This window comes from Erinaceus europaeus, chromosome 15 (genome assembly GCF_950295315.1).
Source record: "Erinaceus europaeus chromosome 15, mEriEur2.1, whole genome shotgun sequence".
NCBI classification, from domain to species: Eukaryota; Metazoa; Chordata; class Mammalia; order Eulipotyphla; family Erinaceidae; genus Erinaceus; species Erinaceus europaeus.
The window spans coordinates 32,816,261-32,844,244 of record NC_080176.1 but is presented as its reverse complement, the minus strand read 5'-3'; the positions used below and the strand labels follow the sequence as shown (position 1 = coordinate 32,844,244).

The 27,984-nt window shown below is 39.8% G+C and overlaps 1 protein-coding gene across 3 annotated transcripts in view; it reads left to right on the top strand.

Moving 5' to 3' along the window:
• Window positions 1–27,984, top strand: part of CALN1 (calneuron 1) — a 692,151-nt gene that overhangs the window by 624,344 nt on the left and 39,823 nt on the right. For all 3 annotated transcript variants that reach the window (XM_007523654.3, XM_007523655.3, XM_007523656.3), the window contains one exon: window positions 25,317–25,473. In XM_007523654.3, coding sequence (XP_007523716.1) covers window positions 25,317–25,473 — 157 coding nt within the window. The remainder of the gene's footprint in view (window positions 1–25,316; window positions 25,474–27,984) is intronic.

The following is a 27,984-nucleotide window of genomic DNA, read 5'->3' as shown; positions in this document are numbered from 1 at the left end:
ATTTTGAAACTAACTTGCATTTCTTGGCTTTCTCACATGCCCATGCTGTCAGCTCTTGTGCAGTTCCATAGTTCTCACTCATCCTGCCTTTTTTATTAGTGATTTAATAATAATTGACAGAATTGTGGGATAAGATTGGGTACAATTCCATATAATTCAGTTCCCACCACCAGAGTTCTATGTCCCCTCTCTCTCCCCATTAGAAGTTTCCCTATTCTTTATCCCTGAGGGAGTATAGCCAAAGATTTATTATTATTATTATTATTATTATTATTATTATTTAATAATGATCAACAAAACCATAGGATGGGGCAGGGAGGTGGCACACTTGGTTGAGTGCACATGTTACAATGTGCAAGGACCTAGGTTCAAGCCCCCAGTCCCCACCTACAGGGGGGAGGCAGGGCTGCAGGTGGCTCTCTCTCTCCCTCTCTCAATTTCTAGCTGTCTCTATCCAATAAATAAAGATAATTAATTTTTTTAAAAGACTATAGGATAAGAAGGGTACAGTTCCACACAGTTCCCACCATCAGAGTTCTATATTCCATCCTCTCCACTGGAAGCTTTCCTATTCTTTATCCTTCTGAGAACAGAATGTGGAAGGTCTAGCTTCTGTAATTGCTTCTCTGCTGGACATGGACATAGGCAGATTGATCCATACTCCCAGCCTATCTCTATCTTTCCCTAGTCGAGCAGGACTCTAGAGAGGTGGGGTTCCAGGACACATTGGTGGGTCGTCTGCCCAGGGACGTCAGGTTGGTGTCATGGTAGCATCTGCAGTTCTATGGCTGAAAAAGCATTAAGACATAAAGCAGAACAAATTGTTTCATAATAAGGAAACCAAAGGTAAGAAAGGTGAGATTTGGGGTCTCCATTTTGGGAAAAGACAGTAGGTCTATTTTAGGTATATTCCAAGAGACCCATGACTTTACTAATTTTTGCCTGAGCCTGATAGCTAACATGCAGGTGGGCTAGTTATTGTCTGAGGCAATGGTGTTGGAAATACGACTGGAAAGCTGAATCAGGACAGAAAGTTGTTCCCAAATATGGAAAGGTATGTAAATATTGTTAACTCTAAACCCCATCAATTTGATCTTGGGCCCATATTCTGCTATATTTACCCAACTTCCCTTTGGAGAATAGGGTAGTTCTTACCAGTGTTGATCCACATTGAGGGCAAGTGGACAAAGATCTTTATGGGGTGCAGAAGGTGAATGGAATGTCTGGCTTCTGTAATTGCTTCTCCACTGGACATGGACTTTTTAAAATTTTTTAATTTTATTTTTGAGAGAGATGCAGACAGAGAGAGACATGAAGAGAAAGACCAGAGCACTGCTCAGCTCTGGCTTATGGTGGTGTGTGGGGGATTGAACCTGGGACTTTGGAGCCTCAGGCATGAGAGTGTTTGCATAACCATTATGCTATCTCTCCCACCCCTTTCTTTTCTTTTTTGCCTCCAGGGTTATTGCTGGGGCTCAGTGCCTGCACTAGGAATCCTATGATCCTGGACGTCATTTTTTCCCATTTTTGTTGCCCTTGTTGTTATCTTTGTTATTGTTGTTACTGCTGTTGTTGTTGTTGGATAGGACAAAGAGAAATCAAGTGAGGAGGGGAAGACAGAGAGGGGGAGAGAATGAGGGTCAGGCTGTAGAGTCCATCTCTATGGGGTCCAAAGGGGACGGGGAGGGAAATGAAACATTCAAGCAGGGAATCTTGGAACCATTCAGGAAATGGAACACTGAGCATGTTTATTGAAGTGTTTTTGTATAGCAATTTTTGGCCCACTTCCCTACGAATCTGATTGTTACCCAATTATATAATTATTTGTCCTTTCAGTCTGAGACAGTCTCTTCCTCTAATCTAGTCTGGGAGAAGGTCAGGAGCAGCCAGGGATGATCCAACAACACAAACGCTGAGATTTTCCTCAGGGAACTATTTCATAGTGTATATTCACCACAGAAGTCTGCCTCTGAAAGCTGTACAGCATGTAATACTATGAGGTTTATCTCAGAATGATGTTTTAAGAGGTTTTCTACCATTTCTGTCCTTAGATCGGCATGGCCTAGACCAGGTCTTGGCATACCCGGTTAAGTACTAAGTGCAAGGATCTGCCCCTGGCTCCTCACCTGAAGGGGAAGCTTCATGAGTAGTGAATCAGTTCTGCAGATATCTATCTTTATCTTTCCCTCTCTATCTACCCCTCTGCTCTCAATTTCTCTCTGTCCTATCCAATAACAAAAAAAAAAAGGAAGAAAAAAGAAAGAAAAAGAAAGGAAGGAAGGAAAGAAGGAAGGAAGGAAGGAAGAAAGGAAGGGAAAAAAGAAAGAGAGAGAGAGGAAGGAAGAAAGAAAGAAAGAAAGAAAGAAAGAAAGAAAGAAAGAAAGAGTGAAAGAAAGAAAGAGTGAGCCATCAGGAGCAGTGGATTCATTGTAGAGGCACCAAGTCCCAGAGATAACATTGGAAGAAAAAGAGAGAGAGAGAGAGAGAGAGAGAACTATTCTTTATTGACACAAATTTTACAACTATATATATCAACAAATTTCATCAGAAAAAGAGGTCTGAGAGATAACTCTGTGGATAGGGTACATGCCTTACCAGGTGATTAACATAAGGTCTAGCTCAGGCTCCACATGCATATACCCAGCGACATATACAGAAATGAATAAATGAGTGGATGGTGGGTAAGTGAATAAAATCCTCACCTGACTTGCAGAAAAATAGTTCTACTAGTGTTTGAGTTTGATACTAATAAAAATTCTCTTATGCTTTCCTAATGGGGCAGAAATGCAAAGTAGTTCTTACTTCTGTTCTGAAAGTTAATACAGCAAAATTGATCTCAAACTCTACAATAAAATTAGAGATTTCAGGGCTCCAGTCCTAGAGATTCTGATCTGGTAGGTTTAGTGGAGAAATTGTCAGTACAGGTGATTTTTAACAGGTATTTTTTAAATCATACTTTGAGAAGAACTTTGAACTCAGAGGAAAATACTTGAGTTTCAATTCCATCTTAGACATTAGGTTCCAAAGTTTGGCTTTTCATTTCCAGCCTGCAAAAGGGAAATAGAAGTGGTGGTGGTCCTCTTTGTCAGTACAACCATTATAATCATGATTTACAAACAACCCCTATGAACAGATTTCAATATATCCACAATGAATGTTGTCCCAAATTTTATGCATTGAACTGTGAGGAGACAGATCTACCCTTGATCCTTATTTTGCTGAAAAATAAATAAGGCATATGCTAGAGACAGTAGCAAAGAAAACTTAATGATAGTCTATTAGTAAACTATAAAAGCCTGGCAATCTGTAATGGTCTCTGAGAACACAATTTATTGCAATATAACAATTTATGTACAGAAAAGTGGCATTGAAATTGCATGGGAACAATATATTCTAGTACTAAACTAAGATACAGATGTGTTACATAAAATTTAGGACAATTTCTTAAAATATTTGCAATAAATGCAAAATCAGGCACTTAAAATGTTACATAAACTCAAGATAAAGGCCATTTAGCAACTATTTCTTGAACACCTATTGTGTCAGACATAGGTAGAGGCTCTCTTCAGAGAGCTTACAGTGAACTGGATATCATTATCATGATGACAGTCAACCTTTAAGTAAGCTAACATGAGCAGGCCGTGTACTGGTGTACCCAGTTAAGTGCACATAGTACTATGTGCCAAGACCAGGGTTCGACCCCCCCACACACACACCAATTCAGGGAATTGTTGTTGAAATAGATCTGAGGATGTTTTTAAGAAGATAATCTCTGAGAAAAGGCATTAAAGAGAGGAAAGTAAATCACAGGAAATCAGAGAGAAAGGTGCTTCAAGAGAAGGAATAGAATGTAGTCCAGCCAGATACAAACAGGAATCCTATGTGGAAGATTAGAGGAGGAAGTCAGTGCTATAATTTGGCATACCTATTTTACCTTGCCAGACCATGCCTTCTAGTTTGGAAAGTGATGGGGAGCCATCTCACTGTTATGTGGCGTTTAGACTGAAAGAGGGCAAGGGCTGAAGCTGTCATTGTTAGAGGTCTGGGATTTTCTTCTTTGCTTGTTTTGTTTTTGTTTTCTTTCTTTGGTTGAAAAAGGAACTTGCGTGTGTATTATTTAATCACTCCAGGTCATTTTTTTATTCAGATAGAAAGAAGGAGAGAGAGTTAAATCTTTTTCTGTTACCATAGCACATCCTATCTGGCATTGAGTTTAGAACTTGGATTGTGTGCATGTCAGTTCTTCTTCTAGCGTTTGCCCTTCTTCCGTAGCCAGTCAACAGGTCAGGTTGAAAGCTGTCAGGAGCTGCTTGTTGCTGGCTTTGAAAGTGACTGGGATCCATGTGGATTCAGTTGGCTAGGAAGGATCGTCAGTTTCCCCAATGAATGGGTACTCACGGGATGCACCACGAGAAGGTCGATCCAATGCATCCCTGCATGTCAGTGTAGATATTGTGTAGATACTGTACATGATAAGCTATCCCTCTAGCATCAAAATTTTAACAGTAGTCTAAAATAGTTGGTGGTATATTTGCCCAGCATGGCAACAATAGGTCCAAATCTGGATACTCTGAAGGTAGAGACAAAAGGAAAAAAAATTGTTGAATAGATGATGAGGAGAGCCAAGGCTAAGCCATTCAGAGTAAAGGATTTAGTCTTAAGAAACTGGTGGGAAAGACTTAATACTTACTGATGGTTTCAAGAATGTGATACAAACATATCTTGTGGGAAGAAGTATGACATGCTAAGATTGAAATGTTAGGTCTAGGTGGTGGTGCACCTGATTAACCGTACCTTACCACGTACAAGGACCAGAATTTAAGCCCCTACTCTTCACCTGCAAGGGGGACACTTCACAAGCAGTGAAGCAAGCCTGCAGGTATCTCTTTTTCTCTCTCACTCTCTACCTCAATTTCTCCCTCTACTCAATTTCTCTCTGTCCTATCTAGTAAAAATTGGGGAGTGGAGATAAAATGGTCATCTGGAGCCAGATCTAAATAATAGATAAATAAAAAGATTGGAATGTCTATCAGATATCAAAGTGAAGAACTTGAAGAGATAATGGGATACTCAGGCTTAGAATTTAGAGAAAAGTTTTAGGAAAGAGATACATCTCATCATCCTTGAGCACTGGCTGTGAGAATAAATGAGAACACCCAGCAGTCGAGGAGGCTGAGAAAAATTCCAACCACACCCCAGACACTTAAATATTTCGATGTCTATGCTGTTAGGGGTAACCAGCATAGTAAGGGATGGGTGGGGAGGGCCCAAGACTAGATAGATATCTACCTTAAGACAAGAGATTAAGAGACTTCAAGGTATCAACCATGATAGGTCAGATACTCTGCCTCCTTCCTGATTTTCTGGACACAAATTTCTGATTTGGGTCCATCTGTTGTCCTGTCACTATTATTACTGGTGTCTCTTTCCATTCTCAACATTCACATTCTAATAAATTGTTATATAGTGACGACTGCCATAGCATATAGTGAATATCAATAGGTGACTACCCTAGTGATGGGATAAAGCAGAAGAAAGTCACTGAATGCAACAAAATGGAAGTCATTGGTGACCTTGGGTGTGTGGTAGAATGGGAATTGTTATGGCACCAGAGGTAGGTAGAGCTCCAATGCTGTAGTATCTTTCCCTTTCTCTGTTTCTTTTTCTGTCTGAATGAAATAGCCTGAAGTGATTAAATCTCTCACACTGGAGACCCCAGCTCCAACAAACAAACAAACAAACAGCAACAAAAGTGTAACAGTTTGTTTGTACAGGAAAGGTCCAGTAGAGAGGACAGTTAATAATGTAGAGAAGACTTTTTTGAAAAATGATCACAAGTAATGGGGTCCATAGAGACACACAGAGAGGGCCAGGCTACTGACCAGCTACACAGCAGAGGGAGTTTTGTGGACCTTCTCTTCTGCCTGCTTTAATGCTCTTCAGACAAGATGGGGTGTGTTCAGGGTGGTATGGCCATAGACTTTAATGCTTTTCATTAAACTAGTAAGTTCAAGTCACCAGTTAGGAGGAAGAAGGGGAGGGGTGAGGTAGGAAAGTAAGAGGAAGAAAAGACAGAGAAGTATCCTTGCCTCAGGCATGACCTTAATTATAAAGTCAGTGAATTTCCAGTAAGTCTGGGAGACCAACAGGAATGTTTTCCTACAGCCAAATAGAGCTGTGTGGGTGCAGGCCTGGAGTACATGAAGATAGAGTCCTACAGGATGGGGTAATGAGGCTTGGTAGTAATTCACAGGAATTGAAAACAGAGGGCAGTTAATGTTAGCAAATACAGAGTATTTTTTAATCTCCTTTATTCATTAAAATTTTATTCTGTAATTGATGCTTGGCTGTATCTTGCTAAAATGAATAAGTAAGACTGTATTTAATTAGCTACAATATTTACATTTCCACACTTAATGAGCTAACAGCTATTAAACAGTTTATTCTCCTAAGTAGATTGAGACTCCCCCTGCAGTTTTGTTTGCATTTATATTGCTGAATCACTCTTTCAACAGGTGAGGGTTATTAGCCAGGCTTAAGAAACCCTGGAATGGAAGGAGGAACCAAACATCTAGGGACAATATCCCCAGCCCAGAGGAAACTGTGACTTCTGATGTAAAATAAGATGGAATGCCACCTGATACTGATTAGCAGCTCTTTCTTCACCATATGTACAAGTTCCAACATAATTGTGCACTAATTATGAGCAAAGCACAAATGCATGAAGGTTCAGCACGTTTTATGCTTTGTCATTTGCCATGCTAATCAGCACACTCTTATATCTCAGTTGTTTAGTTTGAAGACTTTATATAGTGGGATTTTTTCATAATCATAAGTAGCAAAGATGATATAATTAGTTTGAAATTATAGGAAATAAGGATAGAAGGGGAAACAGTCCTATTCAAAAGGAATAACATTTTGTCTTTCAGTCTTTTTTCCTTGAAAATTAATCTTCAGTTTAATGTTTGAATTACTTCAAACATATGGACAAATATGAAAATAATTAACAAATGACAGATTAATAGATGGCAACATTTTGCTATATTTCCCTTAGAGTATTCTGATTTTTAAGAAATAAAGCCCATACCCACCCCTCATTCGTTTTTCACTTCCTACTGCCTTTTATGCCTACAGCATAGCAATCAATGACCACTTGGGTTTGGGATTCTTTTCTTCAGTTCTAAGAAAACTCAGCAGTGTGTACAGCAAAGCAGAAAGCCTAACCCATGGAACAATGATCACTTTCCTACCCCAAGATACTATATTGGAGTACCCACCAGGTGTCTGTATATGCAGGGGTTTATTTCTTGACTTTATTCTTTTCCATTAATGAATGCCTATTTTTATTTCAATACTTTGCTGGTTTTAATACTGTTGCTTTGTAGTAGAAACTGAGGTTAGTATGCATGAAACTTCCTTAGTTTTCTTTCTCAGCAGTGCTTGCCTATTGTTGGTTTTTGGTGGTTCCACATGAAGTTTTCAGATAAGTTGATCAATTTCCTTGAAAAGGATATCTTTGGTACTTTTATGAGGATTGTACTGAATCTATAGGTTGCTTTTGGGAAAGTTGGCCACTGTAATAATGTTTATTCTTCAATCCTTGACCCGTAAGAGGCAATCGTTTATTTCTTTATATAACCCTCTGTTTCTAATAATATCCTATATATTTGTAAAGTTCCTTTCCCACCTTTAGTAGATTCTCCCCAAGATACCTTACCTTTGGGGGTGTAAACAAGAATACCTCATGTTTCTTTGTTTTATCATTTGTGTTTAGGAACACCACATGTTTATGTGTATTCATTTTGTATTGTTACTTTGCTGAATTTATTGATGATTTCTAGTAATTTGTGGCACAGTCTGTGGGGCTCTCTAGGCATGCTATCATATATCATATGTATACAATAATAATAGTTTAACTACCTTTTCAGTATGAATTTCTTTGCTATCTCTTGCTTGCCTGAGTGCACTGACAGTAACTTCCGGGAATGAATCAATGGAATCATAAATAATCACTGAGATTCCCAAACAGACATGATGGGCCTAGACCTCAAATAAATCCCTCTCTCCATTGTTACCGATTATCTCTATCAGGAACAACAAAAACAGACCCCTTTGTGAGCCCCCATAGGACCTTACCCTCAACATGGATCAACAGTGATAGATAATGTTTCATCCTCTGATAATGTTGCATAGAAGGCTGGACAACATACTCTATCTACTACCTGAAGAAGATAGGTCCTGATATTGGGGCAGCTTGTACTCATGACCACAGACTGTGAGCTCATATTTACAGGGGTGCAGAGGTCACATGGGCTCCTAAGGTAAATATGGGCCCCAGATCACATCAAATCAACAATATTTATACAGCTTTCCCATATTTGGGAGCTACTTTCTTCCCTGACCCATCTTTCTGGTCCTTTTTCTAGCCATGACATCATCTCCCCAGACAATAACTAAGATCCACCTGCATATCAGATTTGAGGCTCAAGGGGAAAAAAAAAAACTAGTATATGACCACAGGCCTTTTGGAATATAACTAAAATATGCCTACTAGCTATTTAGAAAACAGAGACCCCTCCAACTCTTCATCTGCACTACTCCAGCCTCAGCCTTTGATCTGAAGCCAGTATGGGCTACCACCTCCCAGACTGCAGGGTAGGGCAGGGAGAGGGATTGGTGAGACAGCAAGTTGACTAGAAACAAGATTGAAGGGGTAGATGGATACAGACATCCTGAGTGATTTGGAGGAGGGTTAATTTAACCTACTGAAGTTACCACATTGGCAGCTCTCATCAGATGGAAGAGTCACAGCACCAGTCAGCAACTTCAGTCTCACCATTTGCCTCTAATTGGCAGACTGAATTCTCATTGCACAAATTCCTTATGAGCTCCTTATATTTTTTCTTAAACTCTAAGCACTGTGGCATTTGTTTTGACGGTGTCAGGGGTATGAAGACAAGAAATGAGTATGCTTCAAAATTCTAATACTCTATAGCCACAGATTCTAGAAAATATATATACATAAATATTTTACTTGTTGCCCACCTATGATTATTTAGCTCATTTCCTTTGTACTGATTATTTTTCACTTAATGCTCTATGCTAATTTCTGAATTTTTTTAAAATGGAGAAAGCTGTTGCATTTAAGTAGTATGATCTCTATGCTCCAGCTTTGAAAGTTCTATAGTTTATACCACACATGCATGTACTAAGATCCTGTCCAAATATAAAAATAGTTTATACATTTTTCATATGGACATTAATGTATATTTAAGGAACTACAGAGATAGAGGACAGAAATGGAAAATTAAACATAACAAGTCTTTTAAAAAAAACTTCTCTTATATATAGGTAAGGGTGTGTATGTTTATCTGTATGACTATTTTAATAAATTTAACATATTTGACTCTAAATAAAAACATCAATATGAAGAAGTAGCAAAGGCAAAAAATAATAAGAGAGAAACCAACATCACTGTATTAACTGTCTGTATAATCAGGATGCTTAATGCCAGATACAGAAACAACTCTGGCTCATAAAGCTAATGTGAATAAAATAAATTCATTATAACAATGTGGTGTGGTGCATAGAATTGATAGGGAGACTGACAGAAAAAGCTTAGTTAAGATAGGAAATAAGGAAGGCTATATGTGGCATCAAAATCCAGCCTCAGAAACTATCAAGTATCTATAAAGCAGTAATGCTATTTATTAGCAAAGAAAAAGAAAGAAAGAAAGAAGGAAAGAAAGAAAGGAAGAAAAAAAAGAAAAGAAAAAGCCCCAGGAAGACTTTTGAAAAGCATCAGTTGAAAGAGTCTGCATCCATTGAAATTGCATAGGTCTGGTATACAACTAAGTGCTCAGGTGATGTGTCTGCTGCTACTGACCCACAAACCATACTTTGATAACTAGAGTGCTTACTTTTATCTAACTGATGCCTGTGACTATCTAGCATAAAATATGAGTTTAAACTGTGTTTATATTTAGAATGATAATTGTTCTCAATCATAGCTGGCCACTAGTAGTCCTTTATACAGAGACTAAAAACACTCAGGTTTTTACAATATCTTCCTCTTGTCACAATAGTTTAGCATTATTTGGAATTACAATGTAATATTGAAATGTAGCAAAGAATGCAGAGGTTTTGTGCTAGTTGTACTTCAAAGCCATAGTTTCTTTTCTTTCCCTAATAATTGAATATGTCTAACTTCACATTAAGCAATTTCTCTTGTAAAAATGATCCTGAATCCCTTGACTGGTGATTAACAAAGAGTGAATCAGCCACTCAGCCCCTCCCAATTTTGAATACTTATGTGATTTTTTTTATTTCTATTTATGAAAAGGAAACACTGGGAGTCAGACAGTAGCACAGCTGCTTAAGCACATGTTGCGCAAAGCGCAAGGGCCTGTGTGAGGATCCTAGTTCGAGTCCCCAGCTCCCCACCTTCAGGGGAGTCACTTCACAAGTGGTGAAGCAGGTCTGCAGGTGTCTGTCTTTCTCTCCCCCTCTCTGTCTTCCCCTCCTCTCTCCATTTCTCTGTGTCCTATCCAACAACGACAACATCACTAACTACAACAACAATAAAAAAGGGCAACAAAAAGGAAATAAATAAATATAAAAAAAAGGAAACACTGACAAAACCATAGGATAAGAGGGGTACAACTCCACACAATTCCCACCACCAGAACTCCCTATCCCACCCCCTCTCTTGATAGTTTTCCTATTCTTTATCCCTCTGGGAGTATGGACCCAGGGTCTGCCTTCTGAATTGCTTCCCTGCTGAACATGGGTGTTGACAGGTCAATCCACACTCCCAACCTGTCTCTCTGTTTCCCTAGTGGGGCAGGGCTCTGGGGAAGCAGGGCTCCAGGACATATTGGTAGGGTTGTCTGTCCATGAAGTCCGGTTGGCATCATGTTAGCATCTGGAACCTGGTGGCTGAAAAAAGAGTTAACACATAGAGCCAAATAAACTGTTGACTAATCATGAACCCAAAGGCTGGAGTAGTTCAGATGAAGAGTTTGGGCCGGGGGGGGGGGGGGCGTCTCCGTTCTGTAGATAGTTAGTAGTCCTATTTTAGTTATATTCCAAAGAGGCAGTGGCTATACTAGTTTGTTTTTTTTTTTCCTGAGCCTGACATCCTGTATGCAGGTGGATCCTACTTATTGTCTGGGCAGATGATGTCATGACTGGAAAAAGGACCAGAAAGCTGGATCAGGGAAGAGAATAGCTCCCAAATATGGGAAATATGTATAGATATTGTTGACTGTAAACCCCATCAATTTGACCTGATCTGGGGCATATATTCAGCTTAGGAGCCTATGTGACCTCTGCATCCCTGTAGATCTGAGCTCACATTCTGTGGTCATGAGTAGAAATGGTCCAAGCTGCCCCAATATCAAGACCCATCTTCCTCAGGTGGAACATAGAATATGTTGTCCATCCTCCCTTCAGAGGATGGAATATTCTCTACTGTTGTTGATCCATGTTGAGGGCAGGGTCCTATGGGGCCCACAAAAGGGTCTGTTTTGTTGTTTCTGATAGAGATAATGGAGAGAGGGATTTATTTGAGGTCTAGACCCATCATTTCTGTTTGGGAATCTCAGGACTCCCTGACTAGGGCCCTAGCTTATGGGGTGGCCTGATATTGACCAAGGAGTCATCCTTAGATTATGCCAGTCTCTTGCCCTTATTCAGCTTTTGCAGTCCTTGCTATGAATTCTTAAAGTATTCTTCTACTCTCCCAAGTTGCTTTCTTATACTTTCTGTCATACTGTAAACTGGATCTACTTCTGTGAAAGTTAAGTTCATGTGCCAATTTTTTTTTCTTCAGTATAACTCTAAATGTGTCTCTGAGGGTGTTTGAGATGAGATTAACATTTGAATCAGTAGATCTAGTACAGTCGACTATCCTACCACAGTTGAAAGTCCAAGAGAAAAAAAGTGAGTAAGAGAGAACTTTTCCCACTGATCTAAGAACATAAACTCCAACAATTACAAGTCTGCCTTTATCTGGAGCCTTCAGACTACAACTACATCATCAGTTCTCCTGGGGCTCCAGCAGCTCCAGCAGCTCCAGCTTGCAAACATTGGTCTCATGAGTCTTCTTAATTATATTAACCAATTCCATAGAATTAAACATAATACATACACACACACACACACACACACACACACACACACACACACACACACACACACCCTCTCTTTGTTCTGCTTCTCTGGAGAACCTTCACTAATACAGCTTCCCAAGGAACTATGCTTAGTGCTGTTTCCATTCATCTGGCAACTGAAAACCATTCCTTCTTCATGAGAAATTGATGTCATTACATTCAAAACTGTCTTGTCTACTCATGCTATCGAGAATAAGCTGGATCTATCTGGTTATAATTCCAGCCACATCTCCCAAGAGTTTGTCCAATCTCTGTAAGATAAAGATAAAGATAAGATGAAGAAAATTGCAAAACAAGCAAACAAACAAAAAAACAACAACAACTATTTGATGGATTTTAGCTTCTCCAGGCCTTGATGCTCCCATGAGAAGTGGGACTCGTCTCACAGTGATTTTTGGCATGTCCTCAATGCCTATTGCAAGCTAGAGATTCATCCTTCTTGTGTGTGGTGTCATTATTCAAGAAGCAGTTGGGATTCAGGAGGAAGGTGTTGATATCATTCAGCATGAAAACCACTAAAAGTGTAGAATCAGAATTGCCCAGATGCTGGGTGCTGGCTCATTCACAGTCTCTCCATTTCTACAAAGGATCATATGTGTTGCTGTTTTTTTTTAAATATTTATGTATTTATTTATTTCCTGCTCTCAGCTCTTGCTTATGGTGGTGCTGAGTATTGTATCTGAAACCTCTAGTACTTCAAGTATGAATGTCTTTTTCTTTCCTTTTTTAATTATAAATATGGGGTTGTTAATTTCTTTCCTATTATTAGTAGCTTTATTTATTTATTGGATAGAGACATCCAGAAATTGAGAAGAAGGGGAAGATAGAAAGGGAGAGAGACAGACACCTGCAGCCCTGCTTCACCACTCACGAAGCTTTCCTCCTAGGTGGGGATGGGGGGGGGGTTCCTTACACAATGTAACATGTGCACTCAACCAAGTACACCACCACTTGGTCCACAACATGAATGTATTTTTGCATAGCCATTATGCCATGTCCCCAGCCTTCCTCATTTCTAACATTTCCCCAGTGATGCTGCTAAACTTATGTTCTAGGGTCTAATATTGGAAGAAAGTGCTAGAACCAGAAGATTATAAAAGGACCATAAAGAGACAGGAACTTTGTGGAGCTAAATATCAAATGTGCTAAATAGTAAATACACTGGAAAGTCAAACTCAGCAGTGTTTTGTCTCCTGTTACAATGTGTAATGTTTCCAATGTTTCCATCAATCCTTAAGTCAAAACAGATTTTACTATATGATGCTATTTTCCAGCTTTGGGTATATACATGGGCAATGAGTGTGTTTCACCATTATTTCTGTTTACTTAGGTTTCCTTCATTTGCACTTCTTCTCATCAATTCATATGTTAAAGTATTCCTTCCCTTGCTCTAGTACATTTAATATTAATCCCTTTCCATCATCTTAGAAACTTTAATTAGTTATTCTAATGTGTTCCTTAAGAACACTGGCATCTTATTTATCAAACTGATAACAAGATATTTTGGGAATTTGTTCCATTTCTTCCAAACCTTACTTTAATTTGTTCCTATTTAAAATGACTAAATCATTTTTCCATTTGTTATTTGTCTGTTTGTAGATATTCTAATGCTTGAAACCAGACTTATATTCAAGAGACTAGTTCTCCATTAGCTAGCATTTCCTAGAAGGAATGGAGTATGTACTTAGAGCTCAAGTTGTGTCTTGTAGCATCTCTATTTGAATCATTATACAAGATTCAAGTAAGATTAACTGCGTGGCCAGAGAGACAGTTCACCTGTCAGGGTACCTGCCATGCCACGAGAATATGCAGACTCAAGCTCCAGCAACACATGGGGAAGCACTTATGCTGTGGTCTGTCTGTCTATATATCTCTCTCCATCTATATCACTTCTCTCTATATCTATATCTATATATCTATATATATCTATATATACATCTATATATATCTATATATATATCTATATATATCTATATATATCTATATATAAATATATATATATGATTGTGGTGAAATTATGCTTAAGCAAGGCCCAGGACTTGTTGGGGGTCGGACGGTGGTGCAGTGGGTTAAGCACACATGGCGCAAAGCGCAAGGACTAGCGTAAGGATCCCGGTTCGAGCCCCTGGCTCTCCACCTGCAGGGGAGTCGCTTCACAGGTGGTGAAGCAGGTCTGCAGGTGTCTGTCTTTCTATCTCTCCCTCCTCTCTCGCCCCTCTCTATCTCGCCCTCCTCTCTCCATTTCTCTCTGTCCTATCCAACAACGAACAACATTAACAATGGTAATAATAATAACCACAACGGAGTTACAACAACAAGGGCAACAAAAGGGGGAAAAATGGCCTCCAGGAGCGGTGGATTGATGGTGCAGACACTGAGCCCAGCAATAACAATGGAGGAAAAAAAAATTAGGACTTGTTTGGACTGTTTTCCTGGAAGAGCCAATCACAGCTGTGATGATGACAATGAAAAAGCAAGGAAGGAGGTGAACCCATCATAAAAAAGAATTCACCTCAGATGAGGCTTCAGAGGCACATCCCAAGAAAACCAGATATTCTCATGCTAACATCCAACTACAAAGATAGACAAGACATAAACATTGGGATCCTTGTGCACAGGGCCTTCCCCCTGCTGCTCCTGCTTCTGAGGGCAGTAGCAGTGGAAACACACAGTTGGTGAGTCTTAGGGGAGTCCTCTCCTCCCTTCAGCAGTCTTTTTGTTGTTAAAACAGTCTGGAGGTGGTGCCTAACTGGTAAACTGCTGGACTATGACTAGCTGCTCAGTCTCTCCTTAGGCTCCTCCCTGTCCAAATCTGTATATCCTGAGACATTCAGAAGTGAGTAACCTCTGAACAGTGTGTGGAAAGAGGGGTTGATCTTGTTCAAACTGGCCCTTAGTAATTTCATTCTCTGTGTTTTCATGAATAGAACCAACCTGTGAAGCCCTGTCCCAGCATGTGCTCAGAGAATCTGAGAGAGTGGACTGTCCTAGTGAGGGAATGGGGGTGGCCTGGTGGCCTATGTTCTCCTGGCAGTCATTTGGAAAGAGAGATCTCAAGTATGAAGGAATTAGAAAAAGAAACAGTTAAGAATTTACAAATTCACTGCAGTTCTTATCAAAATCCCAAATACATTCTATAAGCTATTTCAGCTTTCAGCTCTCTTATAACCTTGAGATAGTGTTTTCTTCCAGAGTCTCATTTTTTGTTTCTGTATTTATGATGACAATTCTTTCAAACTCTTTGCTCACTCCTGTGAAATAGTTCCTGCATTTGGATGTTGACCTCATGATTTTGTGGTTCAACCTTTGAGGGGCTTTTATCTGGACTCCTGTCCTAATTCATTTCTCCAATATTTCTTCTTGTTGGTTTAAACATTCTATATAGTATGTTATGAGGTCCCTCTCTCAGTACTTTTCAAATTACTGATCACTTTTGCCTGGATTGATTTGTGTCTAGGTAAGGTACTCTTACACCCAAAGGATCCAAAGCTCTGGGCTAAATTCAGCTTCTCTGCCAAGCTAGGCATCACTGCTGGGCCTTGTGAGTTTCTAAACAAATCCTGTTTATAGTCAGTAATTTCTGAGGCAATTATGATGTCCTCATCAGGAGAACCATGTGGAAAGGCTCCCACTATATAGCCCCACTGCTAGGCCATTGAGGTGTAGCTCTTCTCTTGAGATTCCTGGTCAGTTCTCTGTTTCCTAATGTGAGCACAGGGCCTTGTCCCTGCTGCTGGAGCCACTGAGGGTAGTAACCATGGAGACTCACAGTTTCATTTGATGAGTCCTAGGGGACTCCTCTTCTACCTTCAGCAGTCTTTTTGTTCCTAAAGCAGACTGGAGGTGGTGTCTCAACTAGTAAACTGCCTGAGTGTTACCAGCTGCTCAGTGTCTCCTTAGGCTCCTTTCTGTCCAGGAGCCACAAGTGTTTGCACTCACCAATAATTTGGTGGGTTTGAAGTCATTCTAGCCCTGCCTTGTTGCGATCCCACCTCCTTTGAAATTCCAAGTTGTCCCAGGAGCAGGAGGAGAGAAACACAGCTGCTGCTGCTCTGTATCCCTGCTTGAAGAACCACCAATTCCTCCTCCTTCTCTGACTTCCTTTTCAGGCCAAAAGCCTCTTGGTGTCTTTGAGTCTGGGTAAATTCTGTTTGGGACCCTCTGGGTTTCTTGAAACTTTATGTCTTTTATGTTGTCTAGAATAGGCAAGTTCTCATCTATTATGACCTATTATGACCTACTTTCTTTCCCTTCTTCTCTTTCTTCCTCTGGTAGGCCTATAATGCATATATTAGTTCTTTTTTATTTTAATTTTAATTTATAAAAAGGCAACATTGACAAAAACCATAGGATAAGAGGGATACAACTCCACACAATTCCCACCACCAGAACTTTGTATCCTATCCCATACCCTGATACCCTCTGGGAGTATTGACCCAGGGTCATTATGGGGTGCAGAAGGTAGAAGATCTGGCTTCTGTAATTGCTTCCCCGCTGAACGTGGGCATTGGTAGGCCGATGCATACTTCCAGCCTGTCTCTCTCTTTCCCTAGTGGGGCAGGGTTCTGGGGAAGCAGGGCTCTAGGACACATTGGTCTGGTTGTCTGCCCAGGGAAGTCTGGTTGCCATCATGTTAGCATCTGGAACTTGGTGGCTGAATAAAGAGTTAACATATAAAGCCAGACAAATTGTTGACTAATCATGAAACAAAGGGCTAGAATAGTTCTTTTGAAGTCATCCCATATGTCTCTGTTGTTTTTTTAGTCTCTTAATCTCTTTTTGTGATCTCTTCTTTCTTAGTTTTCTCTAATTTATCCTGAATCTTGCTAATTCTGTTTTCTGCCTCATTTATTCTATTCTCTCTCCTCTCTACTGTTTTCTGCAGTTCATCTACTTTGTTACCCTGTTCTGATACTGTATTATCTGTTCAGCTAGTTGTACTCTTAGCTCAGCTCTTTCAGTTTTCAGCTCTCTAATTACCTCGAAATAGCTAGTGCTTTCTTTCAGAGTCTCATTTGTTGTTTCTGCATTTCTGATGGCAATTCTTGCAAACTTGTTCCTCACTCCTGCGACTAATTCCTTAACTAGTGTTTGGATGTTGACTTCATTATTTTGTTAAAAATTTAAAAAGCCCTACCTTTGGGGAGCTTTTAGCTGGACTGTTATCCTGGTTCATTTCTCCAATGTTTCCCCTTGGTTTAGCCATTATTATAGTGTATTATGAGGTCCTTCTCTCAGTACAGTGCAGGGATCACTCTTGCCTGGATTGACTTGTGTCTAAGTAAGGTACTTAAAGAATTCACAGTTGTAGGAAATTAACAGTTGTCTCAATGTTACCTCAATCCCTGAGCTGGAACTCAGTGGCTATTAAAGCCTCTTTTGTTCTTTTTCTTCCCTGTAGGTTATGGGAGCCTCAGGGTTTTTAAACTATAATTGGCTTCTTATCTTAATCACTCACTCCTGACCAAGAGATTAAAAGAGGGTGGGGGAGAGATAGCACAGTGATTATGCAAAGAGACCCCCACACTACAAGGACCCAAAGCTCCAGACTCAAGTCAGCTTCTCTGCCAAGCTAGACAACACTGCTGGGCCCTGTGAGTTTCTAAACAAGTCCTGTTTATAGTCTGTTGGTTCTGAGGAAATTATGTCCCACTATTCAGCCCCACCGCTAGACCGCCAGAGTATAGATCTTCTCCTGAGTTTCCTGGTCAGTTCTCTGTTCCTAGATGTCAGCACAGAGCCTCCCTCCTGCTGCTCTAGCCTCTGGGGGCTGTAGTAAATGAAGACTCACAGTTACATTTGGTGAATCTTAGGGGAGTCCTCTCCTCCCTTCAGCAGTCTTTTTGTTACTAAAACAGACTGGAGATGACTTTTCAATGGTTAAACTGCCAGCCTGTTATCAGCCACTCTGGAGTAGATACAGGCTTTAGCCCCAGGAATTTCTCCTTAGCTCCTCTCTGTCCAGGAGCCACTTAGTGTTTTTATACATTGGTGTCTTGGTGGATTCCCAAAGTAGTCCCAGTCTAGTCTTGTTGCAGTCTCAGGTAATCTTTGATATTCCTTGTTCTTTAGAGAAGTTTCTCAACTGGGTAGAGCTAGAGGTGGTCTCTGGATGCTCTGATGATTTGGTGGGTTCCCAAAGTAGTTCCAGTCCTGTCTTAATGTAGTACCAGGTGGTCTCCCCTTATGGTGTATTTTTTTTTTTTTTAGGTCTTTCTACTTGCTTGCTGTTTTGGGTCACTATTGTGCACTTTTGCTTAAGGTGTACCTAACTTATGGGTAACGTGTTATGTCTCATGAGCCCTGTTCTATATGTAGTTTCTATGGCTGTGTTAGGAGGTGCACCACCCAATATGGGATTGAGGAGTCCTATGAGCTAGGAACAGTCTCATCTCACTGAAGTGTTGGAGCTGAAGGGTTGACATTCCATGCCTGGTGGAATTCATTATTCTTAATAGCTGAGTAGTACTTCGTTGTATATATTTATCACAATTTTGCCAGCCACTTGTCTGTTGTTGGACACCTGGGATGCTTCCAGGTTTTGTTTATTACAAATTAAGCCGCTATGATCTTTTTGGATGGGTATGTTTGACTCAAGATATATCCCTAGGAGAGGAACTGCTGGGTCATAAGGAAGGTCCATTTCTAGCCTTGTGATATTCTCCACATGAGCATAACTCTCTTAAGATTGAATCCATTGCTAGCCCTATAGGTTTACTTTTTGATGTTCTTTAATGCTTTGGAATTTGAAAGGGATATAAGAGATTTAGAACTTTTTAAGTATCAACCTAACAGTTTGGGGTATAAGGAGACTAGGGTAGCATAATAAGGGTTTGGGAGAAGCCCAAATGTCATTGCATAATTAAAATTTTCACCAGAGATTGTAGAAGCAAAATTAACAGTGGAAAATAAATAATAAAAGCAACTTAAAATAGAAAACAAAGAAATGGAAAACTAAGAAAGGTTATGCATGTACAAACTACTGTCAACTGAAAAATATCAATCCCCCAATAAAGAAATTTTTTAAAAAAGAAAAAATATCTAAAACAAAGAGACAAAAGTTACTAGATAAAAAATAAAATATTAAAGCAACACATAGAAATCTAACTAAGGAATAAAATTGTTCCAGAGGAAGGAGTCTAGACAGTCAGCAAAGTAGTTGGGAGGCAGAAATTGATGTTGATGTAAAAATGTAAAAGCCCCCTCACAAAACTCCAGGCAAGATGTAGCAAGAACATCCATCTTACCATAGCATGGAAAAATATTATTTTAATTTCAATGATAATGAAATTACTACTCCCTTCATCCCCCTCTTCTCACCCTGCACCCCCCCACACACATATTAAATAAGGAGATGAAAATATTTAATTAGGTATTTGAAGTAACATTTCTATGATTCTATAATTTTATACCAAACTAAATTATCTATGGTGGGAGAAGGGGGGCATTACTAGATTATAAGAACTCATAAAATGTAATGTTCACAAATACTCTACTTTCAAAGTATTTTTAAAAGTGTTGCAGGAAATATTTGTGTAAAAAGTAGGTACTCAGGTATAAAACAGTCAAAAATAAAGTGAGCACAGAATACAATAAAGTAGCAGCGGCAATTGTAAATTTCACTACAAAATTAAATATAGACTCCAGGTATTATTCTAGAATAATATGCAAATAGTAGACAACATGTCAAAAATAAACTTCAAATTAAACTTACAAAGTTGGTTAAGAGGCAGAAAGTTACAGGCATGTATTTTTTTCTTACATATAAGAAAATTAAGATTAGTTTCTTGAAATTGATTATGTATATAAGAAATGATGGCTTAAGTATGTTTGTTAAGTTGATAGGTTTCCAAACTAGAATGACTACATAACTAGTCTCACAAAAAAAAAAAATAGGGAAATCATAAGATTGAAGATGAGAAAGCAGGAGATAGACTAACAACAATACAACTGAACACTTCTTATAACAATTTATAAAAATGTACTTAGATCAGAAGGCAAGTATATCAAGGTAATTTTTAAATTTTTATTGGAGGGATTAATGGTTTACAGTCAACAGTAAATACAGTTATTGGTATATATGTAAAATTTCTCAGTTTTCTGCAAAACTCTCTAACCATCTCCCCCTACCAAGGTCCTCCTCTACCCTGAAATCCACCTCCTCCCTCCCCCCAAAGTCCTTTACTTTGGTGCAATACTCTAAATCCAGTTCAAGTTCTGCTTTGTGTTTTCTCTTTCTGTTCTTACGAAACTAGATTTTAAGGTTGATGAAAATGGTAAATATGTATTTGTTAGAAAAAATCCAGTTGCAATGTCATTTATAATACTAACACATACCTTTCAGTGGAGGGCAGGTGGGGAAAACCTTTATTCTTAATTTCACTTGAAAGATGGGCAAAATTTACTTTTCTTGATTATAGGATTGATTTAATTTATTAGTGAAACATATGTTTCACTAATAAATTATATGCTGGGCTTTATATCAGAAAGTCATATTTTTTTAATATTTGTGCAAATTTAATATATAATATGTATGTGGAGTATGTAGTATGTAATATTAAAATTATAAACACTTTGATATATAGATTGAAATTATATCTTTAGTACCAATCCCTGAAATATCTTATGAATCCATATTTCAGTTGAAAGTTTAAAGCAGTTATTTATAACGGAGTATATTACTACTAGTACATGTGAATCTACTGCAGTGGTTTATAATGTCCCTTCTGGTGTAGTGTTTTTTTTTTTTAATCTCTGTCCTCTTTGTGATTCAGGCTTGTATTTTGGGTAATGCATTAAGTTTAAGAACAAAAAAGGAAGGGGGCAGGTGGCAGTGCATCTTGTTAAGCTACATAGTGCAATGGGCAAGGACCCATGTGGGAAGCACAAGGACCAACACAAAGATCCCAGTTTGAGCCCCTGCGGGGGGGTGGGGGGGGCGGTCACTTCACAGGCAGTAAAGCAGGTCTGCAGATGTCTTTCTCTTCCCCTCTCGTCTGCCCCCTCCTCTCTACAACAACAGCAGCAACAACAACAATGGAAAAAAAGATGGCCTCCAGGAGCAGTGGATCCATAGTGCAGGCACAGAAACCCAGCGATAACCCTGAAGGCAAAAAAAAAGGGGGGGTTGGGGTGGGGAAGAAACATTTATCAAAAGAATCCACACAAAGAAGATATATATAGATATGTTGATGTAAAACTTCATTGTTTTCAAATAGAAGACCCACTGCTATTTTTAATATTTTATTATGTAGGCTTTTAAAAGGTTTATCATGCCCTGTCAGTCTCACTCCAAGGTTCTCAAATTCTCTCTGACACTACGGCCCCAAGGATTTCTAAACCTATTGGTTCTGGTCATCCTTCCACTTGTACTAGCCAAGAGTAATTTTTCTCAAGCTCAAACTTGAAGAAGGCATTTCTCTGATGAAACTCCTTTAATGACATCCCATTTTATCCAGAAGATAAAGTCGAGTTCCAGTTCTCAAAAATAAAGAAACAAACATAGAATGACTGTATGATTTGGCAGTTGCTTTGCAGTTAAGCAGGAACCTGTGTACACTGCTGCTCACAGCAGCATGACTCACTATAGCCACAGGGTGGCAGCACTGCAAATATCTTTGAGTGGATACATAAAAATGTGGTGTAGGCATACAATGGAGTGTTGTTCAGTATTTTAAAAGAATGTAGTTCTGGTACACCCTGCGATTAGTTCAATCGCAGACAAACACATGTTTGGTTTCACAGCTGCCAGAGGCTAGGGCAAAGGGATATTAGGTACAATTTGGGAGTTTGGGAAGATGACAAAAAAGGCCTGCTTGTACAACACTGTGAATATTGGACATGTGAAATGGTAGCTTTTATTAGCTGTATTTACCTCCTCCAACCACCATAAAAAAACAAAAGGCAAAAACAAGCTGAAAAATAGCCCAGCATCTCACTTTGACACCCAGGCCTTTCCTTAAGGAAAGGCACCCACCCACTAGCTCTCACCTCAGCCCACCACTCACTCTCTGACCTCTGTAGAGTCAGCCTTCATATGCACAGTTTTGTTCCAGTGCTGCCTTCTCCCAGAAGCCATCCCTTCCCCACCTGTCAAGCCCTCTTTTCTTTTAAATGCATTTCTAATATGTTCATAATGCAATAAATTGAGTTTATATATGATTTTAGTTCATCTTTATATTAATTTTATGTTTTGACTTAAGTAAAATTAATTTCAACTGCATATCATTGTGATGCTGCATCAGTAAATACTATCAGAATCAAGTCAGGTTTCCACCAATGACTATACATTTGACCCCTTCACTCATTTCACCTACTTTGCTACCCTCTTCCTTCCTGCTAGACACTGGCCTGTTTTCTGTACCTAAGAGTTTGCTTTTGACTTGTTTTGTTTGCTGTTCTTGTTTATCTTATACATACTAGTAGAATCACGCCATATGTGTCTTTCTCTACCTGACTTCTTTCTCTTAGCATGATGAACCTTAAGGTTCTTCCATATTGTCATATATAGCATAATTATATCTTGTTTTATAGGTGAGGGGCACCATTTCCCTTTGCATGTGTGTATATAGATATATCATATCTCATATATCCATTCATCTGTCATTGGTCATTCAGGTTGTTTCTGTAGTTTGAACACTGTGACTAGTCTTAAATGAACACAGATGTGCATGTATATTTCTGTTCATATGTTTTTATGTTCTTAACCTCCCTTTTTGTTTAAATCTTAGGCTGCATGCTTGCTTTCCAGAAAGCCTCCTAGGATGCCTCCCCAAGGGTTCATAAGCCATCCTGGGCTTCCTCCATCTCAATATATGTCACATTGAATTTAGAAACCCTCCTGCACTGCTGGGGGGAATGTCAGTTGATCCAACTGCTGTGAAGAGCAGTCTGGAGAACTCTCAGAAGGCTAGAAGTACTATGACTCTGCAATTCCTTTCCTGGGAATATATCCCAAAGAACCAAATGCACCCATCCAAAAAGATTTGTGTATACCTATGTTCTTAGCAGCACAATTTGTAATAGCACAAACCTGGAAGCAACCCAGGTGTCCAACAACAGATGAGTGGCTGGATATGTTGTGATATATATATTACTATATATATATATTATAATATATATATTACTCAGCTACTAAAACTGGTGAATTCACCTTCTTCACCTCATCTTGGACGGAGTTGAATGAATCATGTTAAGAGAGATAAGCCAGAAAGAGAATGCACAGTTCCAAGCATAATTCTCAGCTTCCCATCCTTTCTTACTTTCTCCTTTTCCTCTTCAATCAAGAGCATCGGATAAATATATCCTTCACAGGATCTGAGTAACTCACCTTTACGATAGTTTGTATCCTGTTGGGTAGTATGCCAGCTCCCCCTGGCTTCTGCTTAACCAAGCACCGGTATGCCTGTATGGGATTGGTTTGATCCCACTCAAAGCTACAGTCTATTTACATAAATCACTTTTACATTTACATAAAGCACCACCCTCCCTCCAGGGCATTGGTGGTTCAGTGGTAGAATTCTCACCTGCTCTGCTCCCTCTCCTTGTCACACCCTGATTTTCACCAGTCACTTTTCTCTCCTAGCATATTCTGAAACTGTTCTAGAGATCACTTTGATTTATTCTGGTTTTTAGATCTTTGAGTTCTTTGACATATTCAGATAGATACGGAGAGAAAAGAGGAGAAAAACCAGAGCACCAAAGCCTCCATTAACACAGTAGCAACTGGCACAAACTTAGGTCGCATATATGGCAATGCAGCACACTGTCCAAGTAAGCTATTCTGCCAGCCCTACTTTGATTTCTTAAAGAAGTTCTGAATTGTATCTCTTCCTAGTTAGACATAAGAACTGCTTCTTTCAATGCTGCATGACCAGGCATTTATTTTAGTTGTCTTTTAGTTGATCTGAAAGCCAACCTCCCCTTCCATGAGCTCATCTTTTTCTTACAGTAGTTGATCAGATGCCACAAGTTACAACCATTATGCTGTCTTTCTGTCTATCTCTTTCTTTTTTCTACCTAGAGTATGTTTAGCTCTGATTTATTTATGGTATTACTGGGGATTGAACCTGATAGCTCAAATCCTCAGGCATAAAAGTCATTTACATAACCATTATTCTGTCTCCCCAGGCTACAGCCAATATTCTGACAGAAAGACTTTGTGCCCAGAATCACAAAGTTTAGATCTGCCTTTTTGTCTCATTCACCAAATGTTTTATTACTGCAATCATGTGTCATTGTCTTCTCAACCTCCAAACAGTTTTCTCACTTTTCAGTGAAACACTAGAACCAATGTAGCATGTATTGGAGTTCTTGTTATGGTAGCCTCTCACCTGTTGTCCTGATATCCTGTATTTTTTTTTATTTAAACCAAGTTGTGCTATAGTATCCATGAAGTCTCCACTCACAACCTGGTTTCCATTCTTCTTCTTTAATGGCAGAGTTGCAGGCCTTCTCTTCTCATTCCAGCACATGCTGGAATCCAGGCAGATGGAACAGCTCCCATGTAGGGCCAGCCATTCTCATGTTGAGAGGAAAAGAACATGTGATGGAACCACATATTGGTGCTTAATGCTTTTGGTTGGCTATAGCATGTGTGACTTTTACTCCTATTTTGGTTAAGCAAGTGATAGAATCACACCTGAGATAGATGGAGTAGGAAAGTGCAGTGTCTTGTAGGTGTGGAAAAACAGAACTGATGATGCTCTACTTTCCCTTTAGCTGCTTTTTCTCACAAACCTGGTTTTGAACTAGCACTTTGTTCCATTAGAGTGAGACACATGCTCTAAGGCAAGGTGAGATTTACTGACTTGTCGGCATATATTTTTTTTTCAGAGACATGGATTATCTGAAATTTAACACAACCCCTAAGCTCATGGGATGTAGTGGTGTGGCTGCACATTAGAGGACTGGCTGGAAACCAAACTAGTAGGTAGCACTGCCTCTCCAGGAGAGTCAACCTGAGGGGGTTCAGTGTACTCACTGACTTCTAAGTTCCTACAAGTTCACACTTTTCATACTTTCAGCTGGACCTGATGACTCACCCTGGAGATCTAGGCAAGTTTCCAGGGGCTCTCACAGGTGCTCCAAAGCTGAGGTCTACCTGTGTGCAGCCAGCCCTCTCAACCTTCTTTGTCCCCACAGTTTGACATGCAAAGGATAACTCTAGAAGAGCTGAAGCACATCCTCTATCATGCTTTCCGTGACCACTTAACCATGAAGGACATTGAGAACATCATCATCAATGAGGAGGAGAGCCTGAACGAGACCTCGGGGAACTGCCAGACAGAGTTTGAAGGAGGTAGGTTCCTCCACTCCTGCTTCTTGCCTGGTCTGTGTTGAGCCAACACTACCACTTGCCCATATGGAAAAAAATATGTGTTTACTCTCTCCAAGGCTGACAAGGCCTCATGTGGAAGCCAAATTCCCAGGACTGGGAATAATAAAGGGATCTGTTTGCAGAGATCCAGCTGGTTTGTTTTATCTCATTTTTCCTCAGACTCTTTATTTTTGTAGACCCTCTGTTGACCCTGTCTGCCTCCAGTGGTTCTGTGGTCTGATTATATTCAGGATTCTGGGGGTTGCCCTTATTTAGTTAATACTACAGGTAAGGGCTGTGGAAAGAGCCTGTGTGAGCTGTGAGCTCAACTTAGATCAACTTGGATCAAGTTAAGTGTGACCTGTGTGACTGTGGAGACAGAACTCATTTCTCTGAGTGATTTCTTATCTATAACAATAAAGAGGAGGAAGATGGTGGACTGAGAAGCTGCTAGCAGCATGAGCTCTGATCACATCTTCTGGAAACGGTAGGATTTTCTGCGTTTAGCAGGCCAGTCAATAAGGGGTCCTAGCGGTGACACCAAGGAGGTGACTATAATTTAATTTGGGTTAAGAATTAAAGTAAAGGTGGCACGGACTAGTGGGCGGGCTGCTCCAGACTTCCCAGGCGGCGGTGGGCAAGGCGGGTGCGCCGGGCATTGTCCTCCCGGGAAGGCGGCTCCTCCGCTGGTTGCAGAGCGCTGCTGGGCGGCCGGCAGAGGACCCGGAGGGAGCACTATAGCTCGGGGGCTTTCTCTTGGGAGTCTCCAGGGACCACCACGACCCTGAGGGCGGATCCAAAGACTTCTTGAGTATAGCTCTCATTGGATCAAAGGACTTGGAGCTAGTTTTCATTTTCGAGAAATCCTTTAAAAAAGTCTGGAGGGGGGGCGTTTCCCGGAAGATGGCGGACTGAGAAGCTGCTAGCCACTGAGCTCCGAACACATCTCCTGGAAACATTAGGATTTTCTGCCTTTAGCAGGCCAGCTTAGGGGTCCTATCAGTGACACCAAGGAGGTGACTATAACTTAATGTGGGTTAAGAATTAGAGTAGGGAAAAAATTCTTTTTTCTTCCTTTTAATTTTCAAGCATACCTCCTTCCCCCCCCCCCCATAATCAATCCCTGGGGACCAGCTCCTAGCAGGATACCCCACACCACCAAACAGGGTGCTTTTTTGAATTCACTGATACACATTTGGGAAGTTCCTTGCACTGCTCTTTAATTACAACTCTTTTTCTTATCTTCTCCCTTTTCTCTCTCTTGTCTCTCTCTCTCTCTCTCTTTTTTTAATCTTGTCATACACTTCTTCCTTCTTCTTTGCCTTTCTGAATTTGTGAATTATTTTGGGGAAGAAATCTGACTCAGAGTGGACTCTCTATGTGTGTATCTCTGCTTTAGTTCCCTTTCCCCTCTATCCACCTAGAATATACGGTGGATAGTAGATTTGCATAACTGTCTATTCTCTCTTTCTTTTCTCTTTCTTCACTGGGATTTGGTTACTATTTTTTCATGGACTGGAGTAATTGTTGGCTAACTGGTAATGATTAAACTACTTCAATACTTACTTCAGTTGCTACTGTAATTCCGGAGGTTGGTGAGTGCAATTGTCATAAAGGTATTTAGTACAGTGTTACTTGTACTCAAGACACAACAACTGAGGAACAACAGAGCATAAAAAAAGAGAGAGAAACACATAAATAAAAAAAATGGGTAGATCAAAAACAAATAAAACTGCTACTCCAATGAATGAAGACAAGAGCCCAGAAGAAACTACAAATCAGCCAGAAGTAACCATAGATAAGAAAAGTATGCAAGCAATAATAAACTTATTAATCACAGAAATGAAAACAACATTGGAGGAAAGGAATGGCAGTATTAGGGAAACAACAGTTGAGACCCCCCAAGGAAAATACTGATTATCTTGAGGCAATTAGAGAACTGAAAGCTGAAATAGCTGTAATGAAGAAAGAAGCTGAGGCAAAGGAAAGCAGACTAACAGAAGCAGAAAAAAGAATTAGTCAGACAGAGGATGAGTTAGAGAAAACGAAGAAAGAGGTGAAAGAGCTTAAAAAGAGATTGAGAGACACTGAAAACAACAACAGAGACATATGGGATGATCTCAAAAGAAGTAACAATAAAGAGAATTATACCTGATCCACACAGCACTTAGCAATGTGTTACCTCTGTGTTATGCTCCCAGAACACATTAGCCAAAAGAGCCATGTCACCAAAAGTATGTTCATAATTAACCTTATAGAGGAAAACTAAAACCTCTGGGGCCAGGTGGTGGTGAACCCCATTAAAACACACATATTACTACATGCTAGAACCTGGGTTTGAGCCCTCACTCCTCACCAACAGAAGAGATGCTTCATGAGTGGTGAAGCAGGTCTATAGGTCCTTTTCTCTCTCTTTCTCTTGTCTCTTTCATCTCTCAATTTTCTCTGTCCTATACAATAAAAAAGGGGGGGAAGACAAAATGGCAGCAAGGA